Here is a 25,146-nt window from a genome sequence, read left to right as displayed (position 1 = left end):
TAATTATTGTATTTTTAGTAAAAATGGTGTTTCACCATGTTGGCCAGGCTGGTCTCAAACTCCTGACCTCAGGTAATCCGCCCGCCTCGGCCTCCCAAAGTGCCGGGATTACAGGTGTGAGCCACCGCAGCTGGTCAGAAGGGTCATTTTAAGTAGCCACTTTTGCAGAATATATGCTAAAAAAGTATTATTATGAAGCACACTTTATAAAGTCTTAACTAGCTGAACGAAGCACAATGTGTTTTCTAAAAAGAACATGAAACCCAACCAATCTATTAGCATTCTTTAAGGAGTCAGAAACAGGCCTGGAGACGAGGGAGAAACCTAGGATGAATTCTGTTTAGACTTTCAAAATTCCTTCTGACAAAGTTCCACCCCAGAGGTCATTTACAATAGTAAGTCTCTCCAGCATGTGCGGGGAAATTGCCGTGGATCAGAATTATCCTTAGAGACAAGAAATAAAAAATAGGATAAACAGGTACTTTTCTGGATGAAGAATTATTAACAGTGAGGATCCCCCAGGATCGTGGGTGCATCCAGACTTAGTTTAAATTTACATGGATTATCTGAAGAAGAGAAAGCTCAGATGGTTCCAGGCTTTGGGATGAAATGAAGACTATGCAGAGATGGCAAACAAATGGTGATTAACTGCAGGATGAGCTTAGGAGTCAGCAAGAACATGCATATTAAGCTTTTGCAGGCGCAAGTCTGTTAATGCATTTATGAGAACATAATCCAAATTACAGGAAAATGGACTTTGTCCAGTCTGTTTATAGCCACAAAGGAGGATCCTTGGGGTCTTTGCAAGTTTGTTTGCTACAGGCCACTCAGGACCAAGTGTTCAGAAAATGCTAAAATACTGTCAGAAACGATATTGGAAAACAAGCGAAAAATAGTATTCTACCTGGGCTCTACCCAAACCTGGCAGTTGTATTCTCTTCCCCTTGAGAAAAATCTCTCAGAACTGCAGAAGGTGAGCAATGTCATCACCTGAAATTCTTCGCAAGAGGCCGGGCTGCTTTGTACCTTAAGGGTTTTAGTGTGGAAAGATGAAGCCAGAAAGGCGATATGATCAAAGTCTATAAAACCTTGAAGGTTATGGAGAGAGAGAACAAGTACTGATTCATCAAGTCTGAGATGACCAGACCCCAGGATGGCCCTTAAAGTCTGAAAGAGGAATTTGAGGGATAAATTAAAAATAAGGATCCGTTGTCACACTCTGAGTTGTAAATTGAAGCAACTCAGTTCCTCAAGACATGGTCTGGACGAACATTTTTCAGGACATGGGGGAATGGGTGGTTACTCAAGAAATGTTGTCAAATTCTTGGTCAGTAAGTGAATGATGGATTAAGAGCCATTGGTAACATATCCCTACGCTTGCGAGGTTGGCAAAAATACCTGGAACCAGTGTTGGGTCGTTTCCTCCATATTAGACAGGGATCTGTTAGAGAAATCTAGATCAAGCTAGTTTCAGCAAAATAAGGAATTTTTCTCAGCTTCCATAGCTGGAAGACATACTAGGGTAGCTCACAGGAGCTCAGGAAGAGCTGCGGAAGAGTCACATGCTGAAGAGTGGCTTGGGGAGGCTTAGCCTAAATAAAGTCTTCATCCCCCCCCAAAAAGCTCACCTGATAAAATACAACTTAAGTAAAAACAAGATGTCAGCTGGGCGCAGCGGCTCATACCTATAATCCCGGCACTTTGTGCGGCAGAGACAGGCAGATCACTTGAGCCCAGGAGTTTGAGACCAGCCTGGCTAACATGGTGAAACCCTGTCTCTACTGAAAGTACAAAAATTAGCCGGGTGTGGTGGCGTGTGCCTGTAATCCCAGCTGCTCAGGAGGCTGAGACACAAGAATTGCTTGAACCCAGGAGGCGGAGGTTGCAGTGAGCCGAGGTCGCACCATTGCGCTCCAGCCTCCTGGGCGACAGGGCAGCTGTCACACACACACACACTATGTCACGTCCTCAAATGCTGCCTCAACTACTAACACTCATAAACACTCACCCTCGCACAAGATTGCTGCCCTAAACCGATCCTATGTTGGAATCGGACCAGAACTGAAGCTTCTGTAGCAACAATCTCAAGAAAGATTCTGATTGGTCCAGCTCGAGTCACTTGCAATCACCATTTTATTGAAAGTAATTGTTAGGTTATCTGTCTTGGCTTGACTTTAATCCCAAGGGGCAGAAACTGACAGACCTGGGTCTTCTGTGCACCTGCCAGCAGCAAGGAGGGCATGGGCCCGAGATTGATAGAACTTACAAACCCAGCTATTCCCCTAGACATGAGTCGCCTAGGGGAGCTCCTTAAAAATGCTGATGCCCAGGCTCTACCCCACAGAGATTCAGATTTAGCTGCTTTGGAGAAGGGCCTGGGCAACTCTAATCTTTTTACATCTCCCACAGTGGTCTCCCAAAAGAATAAATCCCTCCCCTTCTTGAGGCTTTGGGTTGGGCTCCCAGGTGCTTCACAGGCTCCCCCAAGCTCTTTGCTCTGTTTCTCCAGCTTCACCTCTTCCTTCTACAGCCGCACTTCAGCCTTTGCAGATCCTCAAGTAAAGCACACTTTGTTCCTGGCGTGCTGGGTGTTCCTTCTGCCTGGAGTTTTCTCCCTGCCATCCCCTCCCTTGCCCGTCAACTTCCCCTGGCATACTCCTACACTGGGAAAGCTTCTTTCCCCTCCCTGCACCCCAAGCTGGGCTGGAGCCCCCTGGCGCCTGTGTTCTGTGTCTCTCCTGTCAGAGTCTGTGTTATGCTTTATTGAAAGTGATTGTTAAGTAATCTGTCTCGCCTTGACTTTAAGCCCGGTGCGGACTTGCTCACCACCATTGGAATGAATGGCACACACAGCACGCCAAGCATGGAGTTCGGCCTGCTTGGCTTGGTATTTATTAGCCATTTATTGGGTGCGTACTTAAGCGTTCCCAGCCTCAGTTTCTTCATCTGCAAAATGAGGATGGTAATAGAATCTTCCTTAGCTGAAAGTTTCTAGAAATGTAAAGTACTTAGCTGGCATCTGACACAATGTAAAAATACGTCAAAATATTAGCCATTATTTTGAAAGAGACCACCTTTTTTGGTAAAGGTCATTCACTCCTCACCTCTCCTTTAGCACTCATTTTTCTCTATCATCTGTTTCTACCAGCAATTCAGAAATAGGGACTGTCTTATTTCTTTATCCCCCAAGGTCTAGCCTGCAGCAGGTCCTGAATATATATTTGTTGACTGATGACTCAGGCCCTAGATTTGAGAACACTCTGTTCATACCTAGAAGCAGGCAAAGTTGGAGCCCCTGACTATCACTGCCCCTGAGAAGACTTCAGCCTTATGCAGAACCCTTCCTTTCAGAAGCCCCTTGACCCCTTTCCCCCCGTCAAATAGCTACCCCCAGAGTGGAAAGGGAGAGAAGGTGGAGGGGGATGCTCAGGATTGAGGCCTCCACAGCCAGTGCTGAAGAAAAGGGGCAAGAGTCATGCATGAGAGTGTCTCTATCCCCAGGTCTAAGCTGTAGCCTAGGGGACACCACATACTTGGTTAGACTCTATGGGGCTGTTTGTTTGAAGTCAACTACACTTTTGAGTTAAATGAGTTTCTATGGCGAACGGAGTGCTGAGTTCTCAAATCTAACGTTTTAGGAATTTTTTATTCCTGCAGAGAGTTGGGGAGCTGTTTAAAAGTTGGTTGGTTTAGCCAGTATAAATAGATTCCTCAAGGTCAACACAACCCCATACTGCTCTAGCTGGGGCTAGATTTCTCATGATAGTCTGAACTGTGTGATGGCCAAGTCCCCACTTTGAAGATGTCCAAATTCAGCCTCAGACATTTCTCCTCAAGAGAGGGGGGAAAAAAAAGCCCTTTGTGTCCCTTTCCCAAATTATTTGGTCATGTCGTAAGACTGGGGTCTCCTCCTAAAAAGGCAGCCAGTACCCGTCTCCCAGCAGGGACACTGGAACTCCCATGGCCTGGGGCCTCTTCCGAGTTCTATTCAGTTGTAGTCTTGGAGTCACAATATTATCAGCCCGATCCTTACAGATGAAGAAACTGAAATGTAGAGGTTGAAAGTCCTGCTGCAAGAAGAACCAACTGAAAAAAAAAAAAATTCTCAGGCTTTACAGCAAGCAAACTTCACTATGATTTTCACAATTCTGATTCTGTATCCCCTGGGGATTATCTCAGTTGCTTCTTTAGGATGGGGTTTATTATGTTGTACATATATCCCGATGTGTCTGTATGAATCTTTGTCTTTTTTGGGGGAGTGTGGACGACGGGTTTTTTTTTTAGATATTGTTCCTAAAAAGGAATAAATGCATACACCTGTTTGTCAAAGCACCTTTGCTTTTTGTGCAACTGCTTTATATTAACAATACTTAAAATAGCTTTGGAAAAAAAACTACTGTATGTAATGGAATTGCAGAATATGCTGCACATGTATTTTATTTAGTTATCCTTTCTTTAAGAATATTGGATGACATTTCCTGACGTGGGAGGGAGAAACTCCTTTTTTTTTTCCTGCTTTTAAATTGTAACATAGTTGAAGATTTCTTTTTTCTGTTCTCATTGAAAAAAAAAAAAAAAAGTCCTGCTGTGAAAAGTCCACTCTTGGGCAAGGGCAGCCCCAGAAGGGCGTGATTTCTGGTCTTCTGCGGGCTGCATGGCCTCCTCTGGATCCTGAGCCCTGGTCTCCGACCTGGACATGCTGCAGCAGTGACCGTGGTTAATTACTGTCCAGGTGACTTGGAATGCCAGTGATCCCTTCTCATTAGCGAGAGACTCTAGAACTAGCTCGTGAAAGGCAGACGCTAGCAAATGGTATTAATTAGTGGAAAGGCCACTTGGTCACCTCTGTGCAGCCTGGCACAGTGCCTGCTTAGCGTGCCCCGGTGGCCGCTGGAATGGGCTGCCGTTCGGTGATGCTGCAGAATAAATTGTTGGGTCGGGCCCCAGACTGGCCAAGCTTGAAAGGAAGACCATTTTCGATGGTGGGCTTTCACTGGGAAAACCGTAGCATCTTGCAGACCCATCCTAAAATGAACCCTGGTTTGGGGGAAAAATATTTAGAGCTTGTCGATCTGAGACCTCAGTATTTCAGGGAAACACAGTGGCACCCCCACGTAAAGAAGAGTTGTGTCTGGCATTTCCACCTGAGGAAAGAGCAGCTTCGTGTCGCCCTGTTGCACAGCTGGCTGAGGTATGGTCCCCTTGTGTACCTGTTTTGTGGAAGCCAGATTCATAAGTCTTGCTGCTGGGGTTGTGTCTTCACAGACATAGGGCCTTCTCCCCTTCCTTCAAACTTGCTCCTCTCCACACTCCCGACCTGGCAGCCGGAACCCCAAATGCAGCTGCAGCCCTGCAGCCTTGCAGCCTGTGTGGCCTTTGCAGCAAGTAAGGACTGTGATAGTGCTTAAGAGAAACCTCTAAATTGGATAAAAACCCAGAGGTGTTTTTTCCCCAAAGAACCAGATGGGCAGGGTTGGGAGTGAGGTGAGGAGGGTGGCGGGAGGAATTGGTTTGACTAAAAACACTTGCTCAGGACTATTTGTGTTTCATCCAAAAGATGTCTCTCAGGGGAAGTTACCAGTCCCTTAAATATCACAACGGCAGCAGAACTGCAGGGCCCAGGGAACCTTGGGAAGGAGATGTTTTTTTCCCAGAAAAATAAGCGACAGAGTTAGGAAAGGTCACCATACTGAAGCCCTCCCAAGTGCAGCCTTGCGGGCCTCGCAGAGAGCGCCAAACCATCCGGCCCTGCGCGCCACGCGGACCGGCATAGCCATATCTCTGGAGTAGCAGCTGTGCCAAGGTGGCAAGGTTAGGCCCGCAGGCCCTCAGCACGGGGGCGCAGCCGGGGCAAGTCTTCAGGAAGCAGCGAGGTGCTTGAAGGGGGTGCTGGAGGCAGGCCAAACCCAGTCAGGATGGGTGGCCCGGGGCCACGACGGGCGGGAACCTCGAGGTGCGTTAGTAGCTGAGATGCAGAGAGCCATCCTGCCCAGACCTAGACAACTCGGAAGTGGGTTTTTCAGCCTCCTGCACCGGTGTCGCGTCTGAGTGCGACTGATGAGCCAGGGGGCGTCGGTGGAAGCTTGGGGTCGGCAGTCTGGTTGGAAAGTAGGGCTGGGATTTGCCTCCAAGGACAGTTTTTCTACTTGGATTGGATATTTGTGGAGGGGATTAAGGGGGCGTCCTGCCCCGCCTTATGCCCTGCGGCCTCCCAAGGGTGCTGGGCCTGTTTTGCAAGGACAGCCGCGGGCTGGAGATGGCGCGAGGGTCGGGGAGCGTGGCGCGCCCTCTGATCTAGGGCCGTGGTTTTCCGAGGTCCTCACGGCGAGCGCTGCAGCCGGGCAGCCTGGGTCCCCGCCCGGCCGCCTCCGGCTACCTCGCCGGCCTCGCTGAAACCCGAGCGCGAGGGGGCGGTGCGCAGGCGGCTGGGGCGCGGGGCCGCGTCGACATTGGCGGAGAACCGAGTGATGGATGGCGAGGGAGGGGCGCGCGGGGGGCGGCGCGGGAAGGGGAGCGCGCCGGGCGCCCGCGGCCGAGGTGGACCGAGCCTCCCGGCTCGCTGCTCCCGCCGGCGGAGCGAGGCTGCCCTTTCTTCGCAGCGTGATTTATTTTCTTCTCCTTTTTTTCTGAACTCTTCTTCCAGGGAGAGGCTAGTGGTAACAGGCCGAGCTGGATGGATGGGTATGGGGAGAGGGGCAGGACGTTCAGCCCTGGGATTCTGGCCGACCCTCGCCTTCCTTCTCTGCAGCTTCCCCGCAGGTAAGGCACTGCCGGCCGGGCGCGCGGGTCCGGGTCCCTGGGCCGCCCCTCAATGCTGGGCCAGATGTGCGCGAGTGAGTCCGGGCTCAAGTTCTCCGGACCTCCTCCGGACCCCGCCTCCTATTTCCACGGGTCTTTTGTTTCTCCCGCACCCCGTCGTGGGTGCGATGCCTGCCCTTGGGGACCCGGAGAGGGGCACCCTGCCCGAGTTGCCTTGAGAAGGAGCCGTGTGGGGAGGGCGCAGGGGCCGGGGGTGCCTCACTCCCTTCCCTTTTTCCGAGAAAGGGGGTGGCTGGGAACGTGCCTCCTAGGGGCTCGGGAAGAGGGGGAGAAGGGGAGGCACGCCCTCGGTGCTGGGGACACTTTCTTCAGCTCCTCGCCCAGCAGTCTGCAAACCTGCCGGGTGCCCAGGGGTGGAGCCAGGGGCGCCCCTGAGGTCCCAGCCGAGTTCCCGACAGCCCCCTCCCCGGAGACCTCGTCTCGTTTCCACCCATTTGGCCACGCGGGGACACCCACGGACTCGGCTCAAATGAGCTGGTGTTCCTGTTTGATAACTTTCTGCGTCGCCCCCTGTTTGTTTTGATTGTGTCAGAAAGGGAGAGAATTTCAGAATTAAAGCTGAAAAAGCCCATCTGTTTCCAATGAATCCCCCATAGTTTTTCACAATGTTTTTGGCAGATCGCTGCTTTCAAATTCCTCCGAGCCCGGACCTCTTGTTTTTGTTGGGGGAAGGGAGACCAACTCCACAGAGAAGCATTTGTTCCTTCCCAAACGCTCCAGTTTCTTTACTTTTTTTTTTCCTTTCGGGGGGAGGGGGGAGGCATGCAACTTAAATCCCCGGCCTGTTTTCTTTATGATGTTTCATAAAACTTTATTTCATTTTTGCCATATGCTGCTCACAGCCAGAAAACGCCAGTTAAGCCCTTTATACCCATTTTTTTTTTCTTGCTAAAAATACAAATAAACACAATGTCACGGGCCAAATGGCCCCCCCGGCGCAAGGCGGGATCTCCCAGCCGTTTCCATTGTGTTTGCGGGGTTCAGAGGTGTCTTTTTGAAAAAATTTCATCTTGTTTCGCGCCGCAGCCCCCGCGCACTACTGAGCTTTGCAAGAAAGGACTTGAGTTTAGACTCGGATTGGGTTATTTTGATTTGCTCTTCAGCCAACTGGGTTTCAAGGAACTGGCAAAACTGGGCAGGTCTGGCTCGGCCTGGCTGCGAGTTGGGGCTCCCAGTGGGCGGACCACGCAGACAGTGAACAGTAGGGAGCGAGGGATCAGTTTACCCCCTAGTCCCAGCCCTGCTCCTGGCCCCCAGCGCCAGCTCAGACTTGTGCGTCCGGCTTACTCAACCACTGCGCACCCCAGGAGGGTCCCAGAGAGCCGCAACCTGCTCTCCAGACCTAGGTTCCATGGGGAGGCCTGGCCAAGGACAAGATGCCGGGTGAGGGATCTTGGTATCCCCAAAAAGTACTCAGCTTGGAATATCAAAACCTCCACAGGGGATCAAACAGCAGGGTGCCCTCTCCTCACCCCCAGTGTATTTAAAAGGCAGTTTCTCCACCTACTTAAGAGTCTGGTTGAACAGCCCAATTTGGTTTCCTCCCAAGAATTCAAAATTAAAATAAAAATCACACTATTTAAGAAGAAGTCAACGTTTTGGAAAAGCAGGAGTTTGCAATTTGTGTTCTTGGTTTGGTCTAGATAAAGATCAAGCCCATTGGAAGTTTTATCAGATGGGTTGATAAATGGCTTTTGTCCCTTGGCTGCTGTGGGGGATGTGATCTCAGCTCAAAGCTGAAATTGAGAAGAAGGGCTTAGAGGCCCTTAAAACAACACCTTCCCGCTCTTAAAGCTGCAGCACTTGTTACCTTTTGGGGCTGGAGAGGAAAGGAAGGCCTGGCAGAAGTTCCCAGAGGTAGGAGGCTGCATGGCCTGAGTGGTGGTGGTTTTGTTGTTTCTCGATTTATTTCTCCATCCTAAAAACTTTTATTTTAAAGCATCCCGCCATAGGCTGAGGAACACTGGTAGGTTATATAAGTCACAGCCCAAATTCCATCACTTTTGTTTCTAAGAAACCCATTTCTTTTTGGCGTCAAGGCCGGTAACTAAAACCTGCCCGATAGAACTGATAGCTGCTCTCCTGTCATGCCAGCTGGCTAATGTTTCTTCTCATTTGAGGGCTTGACAGCTGCGTTTAGTCAAAATTGCCCACCTTACTGAAAACTGAGCTTCCAGTATCCCAAAACTAAATATACTGGGGGCTCCAAAACTTGTGTGCTCTAGAAATGTGGGTCAAAGGACAGTTTCTTAAGTAAGGGATGAAATGGGAAATTTCCACAACAGAGAGAGACTGTCCCATTCTTTGACACATTGACCAGGAGAGGGGCCACTTAGGAATGAAGTTAGAAAACTTGCAGGTCTGATGGAGAGCAAGGCGGGAGATCGAGAAATAAAGCCCCAGCAAGTGGAAGGCACCCAGACACACTGGGGGCCCCTGTGTGCCTTGGCCTCTCCCGTTGAAGACAGGTGGAAACTGGCCGAGCAACTGCGTGAAAGCCTCGGTTTGTTCTGTGCTAGTCAGCTTGAATGGCTGCCAGGAGTAAGCCTATAGGAGTGCAAATTAAATTGAACATAGTTATGTGGAGAAAGATGCCTTCACCTCAGCTACACTGAGAGCGTTTGTGTGTTTCGAGTGTTTGCATTTACTTACTCCATGTGGATGGCCAACCTACTGGGTTCCTGACTCAGTGACAACTTTTGGAGCCTTCTAACCAAGCCCCTCAGGCAGACCACAGCCTGGTGATGAGAAAGGGCCCCTGCACTGTCAAGCGGGCTGGAAGGGTGTCTGTTTAGATGATTCTTTGGGGACAGCACAGGCAGACAGTGTCCACGTCTACCTAGGAAGGGAGGCCAGAAAGGACTCTTAAAAGAGCATTCCACAAATGGCATCCTACTCAAATCACAGCCAATAGATGGCTTTTTAAACTTTGAAGCCATTGTGACTTTTTCGAAAAGAGTTCCAAGAGAAATCCATCCAGGCATATGTTTCGGACATGTCACCAGGCTTCCTGTTCACTATGTGTGGGTCCTGTACTTCAGCGCAGTGGTTCTCCCAGTGTGGTCCCTGGACCAGCAGCATTAGCCTTCCTTGGGAACTGGTTAGAAATGCAAGTTCTAGGCCCACCACAGACCTATAGAAGCAGTTACTCTGGAGCTGGGGCCCTGCAGTCTGTGTTCTAGAGCAGGCCCTCCAGAGAACTCTGATGCATGCTCAAGTTTGAGGATCACTATTCTAAGAACTATTGCACTCCAGACTTTCTTTGTTCCTTCTTTCTTCCCCTTATACTTTTAAACTGCAGCTGTTTTAGAAATGTTAGTCCTCGGTGGGTAACTAAGGTTTCGGGAGACCAAGGCCTTCTGCAGTGTCCAGGTACATCTGTGTCGCTATAGAAACGAGACTGTTTCTATCAGAGCTGCTATTCAAAAATGCATCGGCTGGGCGCGGTGGCTCACGCCCGTAACCCCAGCACTTTGAGAGGCCGAGGTGGGTGGATTGCTTGAGGCCAGGAGTTCGAGACCAGCCTGACCAACATAGCGAAACCCCGTTTCTACTGAAAATACAAAAATTAGCTGGGCGTGGTGGCATGAGCCTATAATCCCAGCTACTCGGGAGGCTGAGGCAGGAGAATCGCCCGAACCCGGGAGGTGGAGGTTGCAGTGAGCTGAGATCGCGCCTCTGTACTCCAGCCTGGGTGACAGAATGAAGCTCCGTCTCAAAAAACAAACAAAAAAAATGCATCAGCAGATCAGCCTGCTTACCACACTATTGCTCTCCCAGTAGGACTTTGTGTCCCAAGGAGAGAGTGTCTTAGTTTGTTTGGGCTGCTGTAACAAAATACCATAAGTGGGTGCCTTATACATGACAGACATTTATTGCTCACAGTTCTGAAGGCTGAAAAGTCCAAGAGTAATAGGTGCTGGCAGATTTGATGTCTGGTTTGTAGATGGTGCCTTACAGCTCTGTCCTCACAGGGCAGAAGTGAGGGCACTCTGTGGGGTCCCTTTTATAAGAGCACTAATCCCATTCTTGAAACCTCCACCCTGATGACCTAATCACTTCCCAGATCCCTCCTACTTCTCATACCGTCACTTTGGGGTTAGGCTTTAAAAGGTGAATTTGGAGTTGATGTTCAGTGGCAAGAACCAGCCAGCTAGCAACCAGTGTGTGACGGCACCTGCAGAGCAGAGCATTGGCTCCCAGGGAGAGCACGCACATAAAACTCTACAGATGGCCAGCCGCTAGGCCCTGAGGGTGAATTGAGGAGAAAGGGAAAGGATCTCTAGTCTTGTGATCTGAGGAAGGGAAAGGTCTTTGCAAGGTTGGAGAAATTGCTAGTAGTCACTCCAGCACTCAGAGGATGGGAGCTGGGGAGAGGTGATCTGTGGGCACAGATAAGGCCACTCTATGAGATGGAGAAGAGGAGGCCTTGGAAGATAAGAGGCTGAAGGTGGGGACCAGTTTACATGTTGGGGAGAGTGTCGTTCCTGCTAGAGATCTTGTCTTTGGTGAAACGTGCGAGGCCTAGAATTGGGCAGAGAACCCCAACTTTAGGTTTTGGTTGAGTAGCAGTTAGGGGCCATGCTGTTTTGCTGCTTGGCAAAAATTCAACCAGCCTTAAATTGAAGGCAGTATTTCTTTGAAGGTAGCCAACTTATCCCAGTTTGCCCAGGACTTTCCTAGTTTTAAAACTGGAATCTATATGTCCTGAGAACTATCCTCAGTCCCTGGCACACCAGGACAGTTAGATTAAAACCCTAGTTTTATCCTCTCCTGTCCCCCGGACTCATGCCTAGCCTGTATCTGTTAGGGACTCCCCTGTCCAGATCTGTGAAGTCCTGGGTGTGAAGTGGGCCCCTCCATGTAGTCTAATCACCTGGGGCCATGGGTCCTTCCTCCTCCTGGTCCTGCCTGTTCCCTCTGTCACCTTGCTGCCATTGCAACAGCAGACAGGCTTAGGACCTGCCTGCCTCCCCCGATCCTCACCATGGTGCCAAATGAATCACTCTGAAACTCCTGCCCAGGAGCTCATGGCTGCTCATGGCCTGCTTTGGAGCATCAGAAGGGAGGGCCTCTAACTCCCGGCCCCCCACTTTTCCCAAGCTCATTTCCAAGGCTTCCAGCACATCCCCAAGCCCTGGGTCACCCCTTTCCTCCCTGCTTGCCTCCCCATATACCACCCCACCACACCCCACCTGGCCACTCTAAGGCGTTGCTCTGGACACTGCCCAGTTTCACCACTCCAAGCTCAGTGCCGTCTACAGGGGTCCAGTGCAGACCCCCCTGACGCCGGGGACACCTGTTACCTTGGTTGCTGACAACTGAGCCACCTCCTGGGCTTGGTGCCTCATGGGCCTTACGTTTTTGTCCTCTTGTAAAGCACCAGTTCTGTTTATAAAAGCAGGAACCTCATTTCTGTTTCTATATGCCCTTCTTTTCTCCACCCACCCTAGGCACACCCACATAGTCCTGGGAACTACAGGGCCCTTGGGTTTTTGTGTGTGTTTCTGTTTGTTTTGGGTTTTGCTCAATGGGCAAAGACCACAGGATTTTTTTTTTTCTTTTTTCCAGATACTCAAGTTTTTTTCCAAAATAATTTTTTCTGGTTATAAAAACAGTACTCATTTTTAACTCTGAAGGCTGAAAGGGATAAGTAATAAAATAAAAATAACCCAAAATCCAACCTCCCACAGACAACCATCACTAAATGAACATTTCACAAACATCTTTCAAGATATAATACCTTTATATTCTTCTCTCCAAAGTAGGATCATTTGAAGGAGAGTAATAATTTTTAAAGCTCTTTTGATTGAGTGGCCACAGTGTAGCAGGCATTCTGCCAAATGCCTTAAGGCCATTCCCGTGAGGATCATCATTCCCATTTCACTGATGAGGAAACACAGGGTCAGAGAGGTTTTCCCGACATTGCACACACAGCCAGTTGCATGGCACAGCCAGAAGTAGAACCCAGACTCCTGCCCTTAGCCCATGCACAGATTTTGGATAAATATGTCATTACATTTGCCATGTGGTGCCAGGCTCGGTGGCTCACACCTGTAATCCCAGCACTTTGGGAGGCCGAGGCGGGTGGATCACTTGAGGTCAGGAGTTTAAGACCAGCCTGGCCAACCTGTCTCTACCAAAAATACAAAAAACTGGGCGGCGGCGGGGGCCAGTTCTGGACCTGGCAGGATGAGCGAGGTGGAGGCGGCGGCGGCGGTGACAGCAGTCCCCACGGCGACGATGCCCGGGGTGGTGGCGGTGGTGGTACCAGTGCCCGCAGGGAAGCCCCAGAAAGCAGGCGGCGGGGCGGGCGGTGGCAGGGGCGGAGTCGCCTCAGGCCCCGCTGCTGGGACCCCCTTGGTGCCTGGCCCCCGCACCCGTGGCAACTCGGCGGCACCCCTGGCAACGACGGCGGCGTCGGAAACCCCCAGCCCCCGCCCCCCGTTTCCCCCCACGGTGTCACACGAACAAGCCGGTGCTGCTGGCACTCCGAGTCCTGGGCACTGTCAAATGGTTCAACGTCCAGAATGGTTACGGATTCATCCACAGGAATGACACCAAGGAAGACGTCTTTGTTCACCAGACAGCTATTAAAAGAACCCCAGGAAGTTTCTGCGCAGCGTTGGAGATGAGGAGACTGTGGAATTTGATGTGGTGGAAGGAGAGAAGGGTGCAGAAGCCGCTAATGTAACTGGGCCCGGGGAGGTGCCCGTGAAGGGCAGCTGTTATGCCCCCAACCTACGTAGGTTTCGCCGATTCATCCCCCGGCCTCCCTCGGTTGCCCCACCACCCATGGTGGCAGAGATCCCTTCAGGGGGGACAGAACCTGGCAGAGAAGGGGAGCGGGCCAAAGACTCCGGGCAGCGGCCCAGACGACGGCGCCCCCCACCCTTCTTCTACAGACGGTGGTTTGTGCGAGGCCCTGGGCCCCCCAACCAGCAGCAGCCTACAGAGAGCACTGAGGGGGTAGAGCCCAAAGAGCCCCATTGGAGGGGCACCAACAGCAGGGAGGTGAGCGGGTTCCCGTACCTCGATTCTGGCCCAGACCACCCCAGCCAGCCTACCACGGAAGGTGGGGACGGTGAGACCAAGCCCAGCCACGGTCCTGCTGATGGTTCGCGGCCTGAGCCCCAGGGCCCACGAAACCACCCCTACTTCCAGCAGAGAAGGCAGCAGGCCCCGGCCCGCGGCAGCCCGCAGCCCCTGAGACCTCAGCCCCTATCAACAGTGGGGACCCCACCACCACCATCCTGGAGTGATTCCAACTCAAAGGACACCCAGAGCTGCCATCTGGTATCTGCCAGTTTTTCCAACTGACCTGTACCCTACCCAGTACCCTGTTCCCCCTTTCCCATAATTCATGGCATCAAAATACCAGCTTTTCACCTTTTCTTTGAGACTCAGGAGGGCCAAAGCAACAGCCTTTTGCTTTTTTTTTTTTTCTTCCCTTATCAAGGGTTGAAGGAAGGGAGCTTACTGTTCAGAGACACCAACCCCCTCCCCTAACTCAGGCTGAGAAGGAACCAGCCAGCTCTCAACCTCCTCCTGGTTGTTTTTCTTTGCCCCCCAAGTTTGTTTTTGTTTTCTCCCGGCCCCCAACCTCTGAAGCCATTTTATCATCTGTCATGTGCCACCTGAGCCTCCAGTAAAAACAAAAACAGGCTTTCCTGTGGTCTTGGAAAAAAAATACAAAAAAAGTAGCTGGGCATTGTGGCATGTGCCTGTAATCCCAGCTACTCAGGAGGCTGAGGCAGAAGAATTGCTTGAACCTGGGAGGCGGAGGTTGCAGTGAGCCGAGATCCCACTGCTGCACTCCAGTCTGGGCAACAGAGCAAGACTCCATCTAAAAAAAAAAAAAAAAAAATTACCACGTGGTATATTGGACTCTGTACTGTGTGGTATAGAAGACTTGAGATGGGGAACAAGCAATAGACTTTGGGGATATGATGAGGATATGCATTTTCCAAGGATCTAGCATTTTTGCCTCCTCCCAATAGGCCCTCTGCCTCTTGCTCACCATGGCATAGCATTCTAAAGAGGACGATGCCACCCAGCCACAGGAAGACAAGTTGGCAAAGCTGTCGTTGTGCACATTTTCCCAAGTCAGATTTATGTCTGTTGGGTTTTGCTTATGTATTCATTTCGTGCACCATTTCACTCCGGCCGGCAGAATACCCGATTACAGTGATGCCTCCGCACCTAGGTCCCCGCAGAAGGAAGCCCAGTTGCTCCCTGTGCTAAGAAATGCCACAGGAACACAGACCCACACACGTGTGTGCGCAGGCTGGGCAGGAGCCCGGCCGGCTTGCATTTGCTCTTCCCCCGCACGCAGAAGGTGAAGGAGGAAGGCCTGCCTCCCAGCAGCACTGAGGGAGAAAAGCCACTTCAAAGGCATTTAGACTCGCAGGCTAAGCGGAGGAGCCCAGGTCACTAGAGGCAGCGTCAGCCCTAGACTCAGGAAAAGGGGGTATGCCTCAAAGCTGGAGGACCAAAGTGCTCACCTGCAAGCATCGTTTACATCTGGAAAGTTATGTCTGCCTATAATCACCTATCTTGTGGAACTCGGAGTAGCTTATCTAACTCTGCCCTGAGACAGGATGGTGCTGGCATGGAATCCTGTGTCCAGCCCTTGCCGGCCTAGGGCCCCTCTTGCCTAGAGAAGCTATCAGCCCCCCCCCCACTGAAGCTGCTTGTGGCCTTGGCCAGAGGGTGAACACCACACTCTCACACCATCCCACTTGCCCGTGGTCTGCCTCCATGTGGCCCCAGGAGGAACTGGGGGATGGGAGGGCAGTGTGGAAAGCTGAGGTGTGCCCTTTCCCTTGGCACACGGTGTGGTTTCATGCAGCCACTTGGTATGAGTGAGGCTGGGTAGAGCAGCCCTGGCTGGGTGTGACACGGGCAGTACCTCCTGCCTGAGCTCCGTGAGTGGCATTCGGCCACTTTTGCCCATGCTCACGTGGCTGTGAGTTACCCCTCCACAACCCCAGCACCCCAACTGACCCCCACCCCCACAGTCAACTGAGGTTCCCTGAGAAGCTCCCTCTTTCTCCTGTGGCTGGTTTCTAGAGAAAACCTCCTAGAAAATTTCCAGTGGATTCAAAGGGTGGGAGCCACATTGGAGTCACAGGTTCCTTGGGACATTCTTGGGCTAGACTCAGGGAGGAATGCGTTTTAGAAAAGGTGACACATTCTGGCTGCTTGTAGGTTAAAGGTAGGGTCTGCTGCACCTGGTGAAAAATCCCGCGCTCACCTGGGTGTGTTCCTTTCGGTATCTGATGCCAAACACCTGGATGTTTACACCAGGATGACAGAGTGAAATTCCTGCAGGAGTGACACAAACAGGCAGCCTCAGGCATCTCAACTCAAAGAGACTCCCGAATACTGCTCTGGCCAGAGTTTGCCACATATGGGTGGTCCGTCTGTTCCTGTCCCCTGTGAGATCCAGCACTGAGGCACAAAGGACAGGAGAGGGTGGGGAGGGGTGGCAGCGTGAGTCTCACTGGGTGTGAGCTGGCCAGCCCCCTGGCTCAGTGCTCCCTCCTCCACCTCCTTTGAACAGGGGACATACCATGTGGCTAAGAAGGGCATCTCAGCATCTGCCGCTCAGGCTAGGTGGACAGTGAGGAGGGGACACGGGAGGTCTGAGGCTTCAAGGCTAGTGTCTCCACAGGCGCTGGCAGTGATTTCTTTTTTAAGCTGCTCTCCCTCCCTTCCCTCCGCCTGCCTCCATCCTAATTGAAGCCATCGCCTCTTCAGTTACACTGCTTCCTAAAATAGTGTTCTGATCACGCCCTGGGTGCTCACTGAAAATGCTTCAGGGGCTCCCTGCCATCTATTGGAAAAAGGCAGAAATCCTTAGGCTGGCGTGCCAGGGTCCAATCAGAAAAGCAAAACCCACCCGGGATGTTTCCGCAGAGGGAACTTCGTGTAGGGCATTGTTATGGGCATGGGAAGACTGAAAGGGCAAAGAGAGACCGCTGGGACAGAGAGTGGCAGAAGCAGCTTCCACCCCTGCAGCCAGAGGGACACAAGGAAGGCAGGTTTGGAGGAGGGCCCGGGACTCTGATGGGGAAGAAGGGCCGCTGCTGGTAAGTGGTGGGAGAAACAGCCTTGGGGATGGCAGGTAAACCTGTCTCCTGCCTCCCACCTTCCCTTCTCCATCTAGTGTCCCCTTGTGGGGAAATTTAACAGGGAACCCAGTGACGAAAGAGATGGGGTTTGCAGAATCCCTGCACCAGAGAGCAAAGTGGTTTGAAGCTGAGTGACAGTTGCTTCCTAATGGGCACAGGTGGCACTCTAGGTTTCCGTGTCTGGCCCCAAACTCCTGGCTACACTCTGACCAGCCAGCATGTCGCCTCCTGCCAAGCTCAGTTGTTCTGGAGGTCCCTGTCGTCAGATCTTTGCCCTGCATCACCCGTCAAATTCAGGACCTCGTTGAAATGCTACTTCCCTGATACCTTCTCGTACTTCCATTCTTAAACCTTTGTTGCTGTTAAGTGTTGAGATGAAACATGTTTGCTTTGTATTCTAGAAGTTTATGTGATTGACCATACCTGAGCGCAGAGATTAACTGGGGTTTGTTCCAGAAACAGCATTAATCACAGTGCCCGGCACATAGAAGGGTCCAGAACTTGGAGCAAGTAGAACTCAGGCAGTTCCCACGCAGGCCACAGAGTTGGACAAAAACAGCTTGACCCTGGGGCTTGCACTCAAAATGAGTCTTACCCCTTTAAGAGAGGGCAGGTCTTTTCCCTCTCCGGCTCACCCCACCCCTTCTACACAGTAACTGAAACCTGATCTAATCCCTTTGCACGCGGGTAATTTATTGGTCTGTTGAGCTTTTCTTGGTGGCAAATTGCATTGTCTTTATTCCTGGGTTCAGGCTCTGCAGCGGCTCACTGCATTCCTAGGACTCCTTTCTCAGGGTCGATCCTTCACACCCCCTCGTGCACTGCAGAGTAAGTCTTATTGGGCTTCTTTGTTATGCAAACAGGGCGGTAATAATCAGGCTATTATTCTGAAAGATTGGGCTTGATTAACAGTTCAGAGGAGGTCTCTGAAAGCAGCTAGTGCCTCATTGGTGCCTAAATATTTTCATCCTGCCAGCGCTGGTGCAGCTGGTGCTCCAAGCGCCCTCCCGTATCTTTCTGATTCTCAGAGGTGCTAGGTTGCTATTAAAAGGAAAAGAACTAAGTCAGACGTGCTGTGTGGCTGTGAGTTTTCTTTCTCTCTACCTTATCTCAGTCCATGAGGAAGGCAGGCTGGAGCCCCCCTCCCCAAAAGAGTGAAATGTCACCTACATACATTTATGTGGGTTGTGGGGCAAGTGCATCTCCCGGGCACAGGGTCCTGGGTGGGAGGTTTAAAACAGCATCACATCTCTCATAGGGGCCAGGCGTGGGGCTCACGCTGGTAATCCCAGCACTTTGGGAGGCCGAGGCAGGTGGATCACCTGAGCTCAGGAGCTCGTGGCCGAGCCTGGGCAACATCGAAACCCCATCTCTACTGAAGTATAAAAATTAGCTGGGCATGCTGGCGGGTGCCTGTAATCCCAGCTACTCAGGAGGCTGAGGCAGGAGAATTGCTTGAACCTGGGAGGTGGAGGTTGCGTGAGCCAAGGTCGCGCCACTGCATACCAGCCTGGGCGACAGAGTGACTGTATGTCAAAAAATAAGTAAATCTCCTGATAGGCTTTGGGTATGGACGCCAGGACGAAGATGGGGGTCCCCAACCCTCAGAAGATTGACATGCAAGTGGGGAAGAGGCCGCTGAGCGGCCACTTCCTAGAGGGATATCAGCTGTGCAAGGGCAGATGGGTGACACTGACAGTCCAGTGACAGCCAAAGAGAGGAGCAGCTGGAGAGACCAAGAAGGTGGCGCAGGGAAGCTGAGGGGCCATCCTCGACAATCACAAAGCCGCCCTACTTCAGCCTTTCCTATGTGACTCTAGACAAAGGCCAGGGGAAGTCCTGGGATGCCGCAGTGCATCCACAGCCGGAGCTGTCCAGAGCAGGAGGGGCCAGCCCTGCCCCGGCAGGAGTGCTGCAGGGAGATTTCCTGCTGCGTAAACCGGTGACCTGTGACATCCCCAGGCTCCCAGGTTCTAAAATTCCGTGGTGTGCCTTGAAAAGTGACCATTGTTTTTGGTCACAAAGTGATTGTTGGGGCTGTTTGATAAATTTGATTGCACGGAGAAGCCGTGAGCTCTGGCCTGGATTGCTCGAGTCAGGAGCAAATGGGTCAGATGGTTGCCAGGGGTCCCAAGCTGAGCACCAAGGGCCCACCCCGCCCCCATCGGGTCTGGGAGCCACTCTGTCTTCTAGGCATTGCCTGGGCATCACCCCTTGTGCCGAGTTCCTCACCCCATGGGGCTCCGGGACAAGTTTAGGGGCTTTCTGTTATGGGATCTGGACAGGGCCAGACCACTGTCTTTGCACGCTTCTGGATTCTCCTGTTTGCCCCACTATAGCTAATCAGGAAAATTCAAGGCCTCAAGAGACCTGGGTCAAAACAAGACGTGCAGTGCGCATAATACCGCATAATATGCTTCTAAGGGGCATAAAGCTCTGTGTCTGTGTCTCTGAGGTCGAACCCCAGGTTGCAAGGCTTAACAAGGGGCCGGAGGGTGGCCCCTGCCCAGGGACACACTCAGTGGCTGGGGTAGAAATGGAAGCTCAGGAAACTTCTTAGGTTTTTCAGTCCCCTGGTTCTGTGTGTATTGGCTGTCCTGGATCCATCAAGAGGCAGCTCCAGAGCTAGAAGGGGCAACTTTCTGGACTGCAGTACTGGGCAGGTGTGCTCAGCTCACACCCTGTGGGGCAGCTGGCTCTGTGTTCAACGCGGCTTGCTCTGAAAAGCAGCTTTCCTCTTCCACTTGCAGGAGTTGCTGTAAGATCTGTTTTTCAGCTCAAACTTTCCTTCCTTCTTTCCATGGACGTTCGCATCAGAAAAGTCTAAGGTTTATTGCCTGGAATTGGGGTCTTTTTATAAAGATACAGCACATAAAAATCGGCCTCTCTCAGATCTCTGGCAGGTGACGCCACAGCTATTGCTTTTGATGCTGGGCCAGATTTCATTCAGGTCCTTGACCTCTGGTGGGGGGCTGCAGTTGGTGATTTAGTGCCGTGGAGGCAAGGTGATTGGATGGCCGTGGAGGTCAGGGCCCCTCACTCCAGTCGCTGCCCGTGGGGACTGCCCAGCCCCTCGCATGGGAAATGAGGACACACACGCACATTTCTGGGACCCATCGTTCCCAGAGAGCTTCCTTTCCACATGGAGAGATGGCAGAGGGGAGCAGGCACCCTTTATTCTGGTCCCAGCCGGTCACTGTCAGTGGCCTTTTCCAAGTCATTCCCTTGAGCTTTGGAAGACAGGAAGCCTCGTAAACTCTTAGGAAGATCTGCAGAGCTGGATCCAAGTTCCCTGAGAGTTTGGGACACCTGGGAAACCCAAGAAGTCGGGATGGGTCAGTTGGTAGCAGCCGCTGCTCCTGGTGGGCTCCGCACAGACCTTTGTGGAGGGAGGGCCCGGAATCGATTAAGCTTCTGGTTACTGCCCTGAGACCAGATGGGTCTGCGGCTGCATAGGAGACCCGCATCATGCTTTTGGGCCTTGGGGGAGCTGGGTCAGTCTCAGCTGGTGTCCTGAGGAGCGACTTGTGGCAAAAGCATCTTGAAAAGCATAGAAACAGCCCCAGCCCTTCCACTTGTGTGACCCAGGCCCGCTCGAGCCCGAAGCCTCTGTGTTTGCATCTGCAAAATGACGATCAAAATTCCTGCCCTCTAATCAGGGCAGTAGCGAGGATCCAACAGGAAACCAATGTGTCACCTGCACAGGCCCCGGGAGCGCAGGCTATTTTATTGTCACGATCATGTTTTGTTTTCTGGAGTGAGGCCCAGCCCACGTACCTACCCCACCTCCCTATGCAGTCCTGGGTGCACAGCCTCTTCCCCAGTGAGGCCCCCAAGACAAGAACTCTTGTCTTTGTTCATCTTTGTGGCCCCGCAGCACCTTGTGTTGCCTGGTATGGAGCGTGTGGGAATCCGAGAGGTGTGAAGGAAGAGGAGAATGCAGCTTGGGGGCTGAGGGCTGTGGTTTGCACCTTGCCCCCTTCAGGGTACCTGAGGGTGGGGTGGGTGGGGAGCTATTTAATGCCTCTAGGCCTCAGTTTCCCTGTCTGTTGAGTGAGGATAACAAGTCAGTCCTGGGTCTGTATTAAGGGCTAAAGGAGACACATGTACAATGTCTAGCCCACAGTAAATGCTCGATAACACATTAGCTGTTAGTTAAGCTCAGCCTCTCCCATAAATTGTGATTAAACAAATCAAAGTTAACACAAAACTGGCTGTCACAGAGCTTCCTTCCCGAGTCTCCCGGCTTTGCTCACATCAGTGCCTGCAGTCCGTTTAACACCCCTCTGGTGAGGTGCCCGTGCATGCCTGCAGCTCAGAAAGGTCAGTGAATTTGCCCACAGTCACACAGCTCTGGAGTGGCGGAGCTGGAGTTGATCTCAATGCTCTGCCCCACCACAGTAAGGCCCACCGCTGCGGTGAGACCCTCCCACTGGGCACTGCCCCATAAGAACATCTCACCTGTCGCCTGTCGACCCTGAATTCTCTCCAGTTCTCTCTGGGTGGGGAAATTGCAAGTATCCTTATTTTTCTTTCTCATATAGGATCTAAGGTCTCTTCATTTACTCATTAACAAGGCAAGGACAGAGGGAAACTTGTTGAAATTGTGCTTCAGGACCCAGAGTTTCTCACCGCATCTTCTCCCAGAAAATGTCTCAGCAGAAGAGGCATTTTAGGATGCCATGAAAACTTGGGGAAGGAAGGGGTTGTGACAGGCAGGAAACCGAGTGCTCTCTGTCAGCAGCAAGGACATAGAGACTGGACCACACAGGCTGTGGGGTACAGAGGTCTCCCAGCAGAGATACGAGAGCTCGATGTGCCACCCCCCAATCTCTCCCTCTGAAGAGCCAAGGGGATCGTCCCAGGCCTGGGCAATCCCTGGGCGAAAACACGTCCTTGTCGGGAAATGGGAAAATGGGGTAGGTGAGGTTAAGTCAATCTGGTCCTTTGGTCTCTGGCCAGACAAATGTCTCCACTGATACTGGCAGCTTCTGCAGAGGTGACTTGGGAGGGTGCAGGAAGGAGAGGAGGGAGGCGGCCAGTTTTCTCTCTATGACTGTCTCTTTAGCTTGGCCACCGTAAGAAAATACCCCAGCCTAGGAGGCTTAAACAACAGACGTTTATTTTCTCAGCGTTCTGGAGGTGGGAAGTCCTAGATCCGGTACCAGCATGGTCCAGTTCTAGAGAGAGGGCCCTCCTCCCGGCTCTCAGACTGTGGACTTCTCATTATATCCTCACATGGCAGAAGGAGGGAGAGGGGGCAGGGAGAGAGAGAGAATGCTTAGCATTCTCCAAATGTCTTTATTTTAAGGGCACCAACCCTGTCGTGGGGGCTCCACTCTCATGACCTCATCTGAACCTAATTACCTCCCAAATGTCATCCCATAAGGGATTAGAACTTCAACCAACACATTTAGGGGGACAAAGTTCAGTCTATAGCGCTCTCCCTGGGCGTGAGTGAGGTAGTGGGGTGAAGCCACCTGGTGCCCATGGGAAGCGAGGCCCCCTCGACAGTCATGACCATTGACTGATCCTGGACAGTCAGTGGATTGAAGGAGCTGCCAGGAGTTGGGGGACCTGGATCCAGGTGGAATCCACTGCACCCTGAGAGTGAGTGCCAGTAGGGCCTACCCCGGGGAAGGAGGGAAGAGGAGAGATGCCACATCTGCTGGAGCTTCACCAGGGAGGGGCAGGCTCCCTCCAATGCCCCTCCTGTCCCCCAAGTCTGTGACTTCTAACCTCTGACCTCCCGGGGCTGCAAGCATTGTGCCCCACTGTGGCCTTTGTGGGGGACCCTGTTTGTTGGATGCCCCTGGGGCTCCAGGCACGCCGTGTACATCTCATATCCTCAGCGACCCTTTAAGGTGGACACAGTCTCTACTTGACAGTTAAGGAAACAGGCTGAGTCAAGTTCCCGAAACTACTGGTAGGGGACAGAGTGGGACTTTGAACCAGACACCTCCCTTCAGGGCCTGTGCTGGCCCTCAGCCCACCCAGAGCTGGGGCTGGCAGAACTTGGAGGGAATAGTGGGGCACGGAGCTCACCTCACCACCAGCGTCCTGAAGCCTACAGAGGAGTCGGGGAGACGGGGACCCTGGTTCCTGTGTGCAACGGTTCCGGAGTGTGACCTCTGCCACCATCTTTGAGTGGCAAGCAGACAGCTACGCCTGCTGGGTGAGGGGTGGTCTTGTTCTTAGAGCGGGTGGGGTGTGGGAGGAGGAGAGGAGCAGGAGAAGGTGCCCATGTGGAACGGAGAAGTGAAAGGGCCTTGTCCCAGGGGCTTCTTAGCCGCTCTGCATCAGGGCTAAGGTGGCCGCATCCCTGCTGTTTGCTCCTGGGGGGCTGTCTGCCTCTCGCCACTCCTTTGCCTGCAGCCCCCTTCTCTGAACCTTCGCCACCAGCCCCCTCCCCATCCTGGAGAAATGTCGCCTTCACACACTCCAGGCTGGCCCGGCTCCATCAGGCTCTAGCTTGGCTTCTGTAACTGTTGAAAAGAAAGTGAACCAACTCTGAAGCCTCACTACTCAAAGTGGGCCGGGGACCAGCAGCATGGGCCTCTCCTGGGAACTTGGTAGAATTGCAGAACCCCTGGGCCATTGGGGCCTGCCGAGCTGGGTCCCAGGCCACCCAGTACAGCCTCATCTGGGGCTACCAGATCCCACTCCGTGGCCCTGGAGCATGTGAGGGACCCCTTTCCGGGGTACCTGGGTGGGATTTCTGTCATGAACTCCCCACATACCCCAGAGTTCTGTAGCTGCGGTGCTGCTCTGAGAACAGTTTTGAAGGCTGTGGAGGTAGCAGATCCCGATCACGAAGGCAGTCCACTTAAAATTCAGGAGGCTGCGGAGTTACCCATTTGGAGGGTAGAGCCACACCTGGGCACCAGTCCGACCCTGCCGTCGAGCCCCTGCTCACCCTGGGAGGTGACCCCTTGGAACTTGTCTGCTGGAGGCAAGGCAGGGAGAGAGCGTGTGTGGATCACAGGCCTCCTGCTCCTGGGAGCACAGTGTCATAAGATGGGTCTTGCAGGAGAGGCTGGAGCCCACCCGTGGGGGAGGGAATCAGGAGTGTGCTAATGAGGTTGTGTGATGATGTGTGGCTGCCGGGGGCGTGAGCTCTCAAGTCCAATGGGCTGGATTCATGTCCTGCCCTGGCTCCTTCCTCGAAGTGAGACTTGGGCAAGAAGTCAGCCCAGCAGAGCCCGGCTTTCCCGAGAGCTGGGGATGGCAGTCGCACTGGGAAGATGCAATGAGGGGAGGCCTGTACCGCCTGCAGCACCGGACCTGGGACAGAGCCAGCCAGCTGGGACTTCACGGTCCCTGCTCTCCTAGGTTCTACCAGATTCGGTCGTGGTGGAGAGTCAGAGCCCAGCACAGCTCCTGCTTGTGTTGCAGTAGGGCCTGCTGTAAAGGGACAGGCAGTGTCCTTTCTCTACTTTGGTCACAGTAAGCGCCAGAGGTGAACCGGAGCTTGAGCGTGGCCATCGATTTAACAGGAGACCAGTGTTCCTTCCGGTTGATTTTCTCTGACGCCCACATCTGCATGATACTGAGGAGGCAGAATGTCAGGTCAGCACACCCGGCTCCTGGAATTAATGAGGCTGCCGGGACAGCTATTGTGTGCAGGCCACCGCGCCAGTCAGTTCCTGCGCGCTGGGTCCCTCCCCGTACACGTAGCACTCCCTCCCCGTACACGCCCCCACCACACTCACCTCCTGTACTGGCTTTATCAGGGGGCGGCAGGGAAGCTACCACGCCAACATTTCGAAGCCTACAGGTAGGTTGGGCCCTTGCACATCTTGTATAGGTTAAGGAGACGTGAAGACAGCAGGGCAAGAGAATCTTCTCGTTGCCTTGGGAGGGAGACCTGTCCCCAGGAGCACACCTGTGTAGGAGGAAGACTACATGGGGGGATCTCACCAGTGCTCCCCACATATCTGCCACAGCATCCCTTTATGGTGGTATATTAGTCTGTTTTCACACTGCTGATAAAGACATACCCAAGACTGGGTAATTTATAAAGGAAAGAGGTTTAATGGACTCATAGTTCCACATGGCCGGGGAGGCCTCACAATCATGACAGAAGGCAAAGGAGAAGCAAAGGCACATCTTACGTGGCAGCAGGCAAGAGAGCATGTGCAGGGGAACTCCCCTTTATAAAGCCATCAGATCTCATGAGACTTATTCACTA

General features: G+C 52.5%; 1 protein-coding gene and 1 pseudogene across 1 annotated transcript in view; both read left to right on the top strand.

Annotated features, from left to right (window-relative positions):
• The window catches only part of RGMA (repulsive guidance molecule BMP co-receptor a), a 45,887-nt gene that overhangs the window by 9,603 nt on the left and 11,138 nt on the right, over positions 1 to 25,146 (top strand). Inside the window, exon 2 of the mRNA XM_019011301.4 lies at positions 6,644 to 6,759. Coding sequence (XP_018866846.1) covers positions 6,644 to 6,759 — 116 coding nt within the window. The remainder of the gene's footprint in view (positions 1 to 6,643; positions 6,760 to 25,146) is intronic.
• LOC129527271 (Y-box-binding protein 2-like) lies at positions 7,103 to 24,057 on the top strand (annotated as a pseudogene).

The sequence above is a fragment of the Gorilla gorilla genome, chromosome 16 (genome assembly GCF_029281585.2).
Source record: "Gorilla gorilla gorilla isolate KB3781 chromosome 16, NHGRI_mGorGor1-v2.1_pri, whole genome shotgun sequence".
Lineage (NCBI taxonomy): Eukaryota > Metazoa > Chordata > Mammalia > Primates > Hominidae > Gorilla > Gorilla gorilla.
The sequence above is the reverse complement of the archived record's forward strand: the minus strand, read 5'-3'. Positions and strand labels throughout refer to the sequence as shown.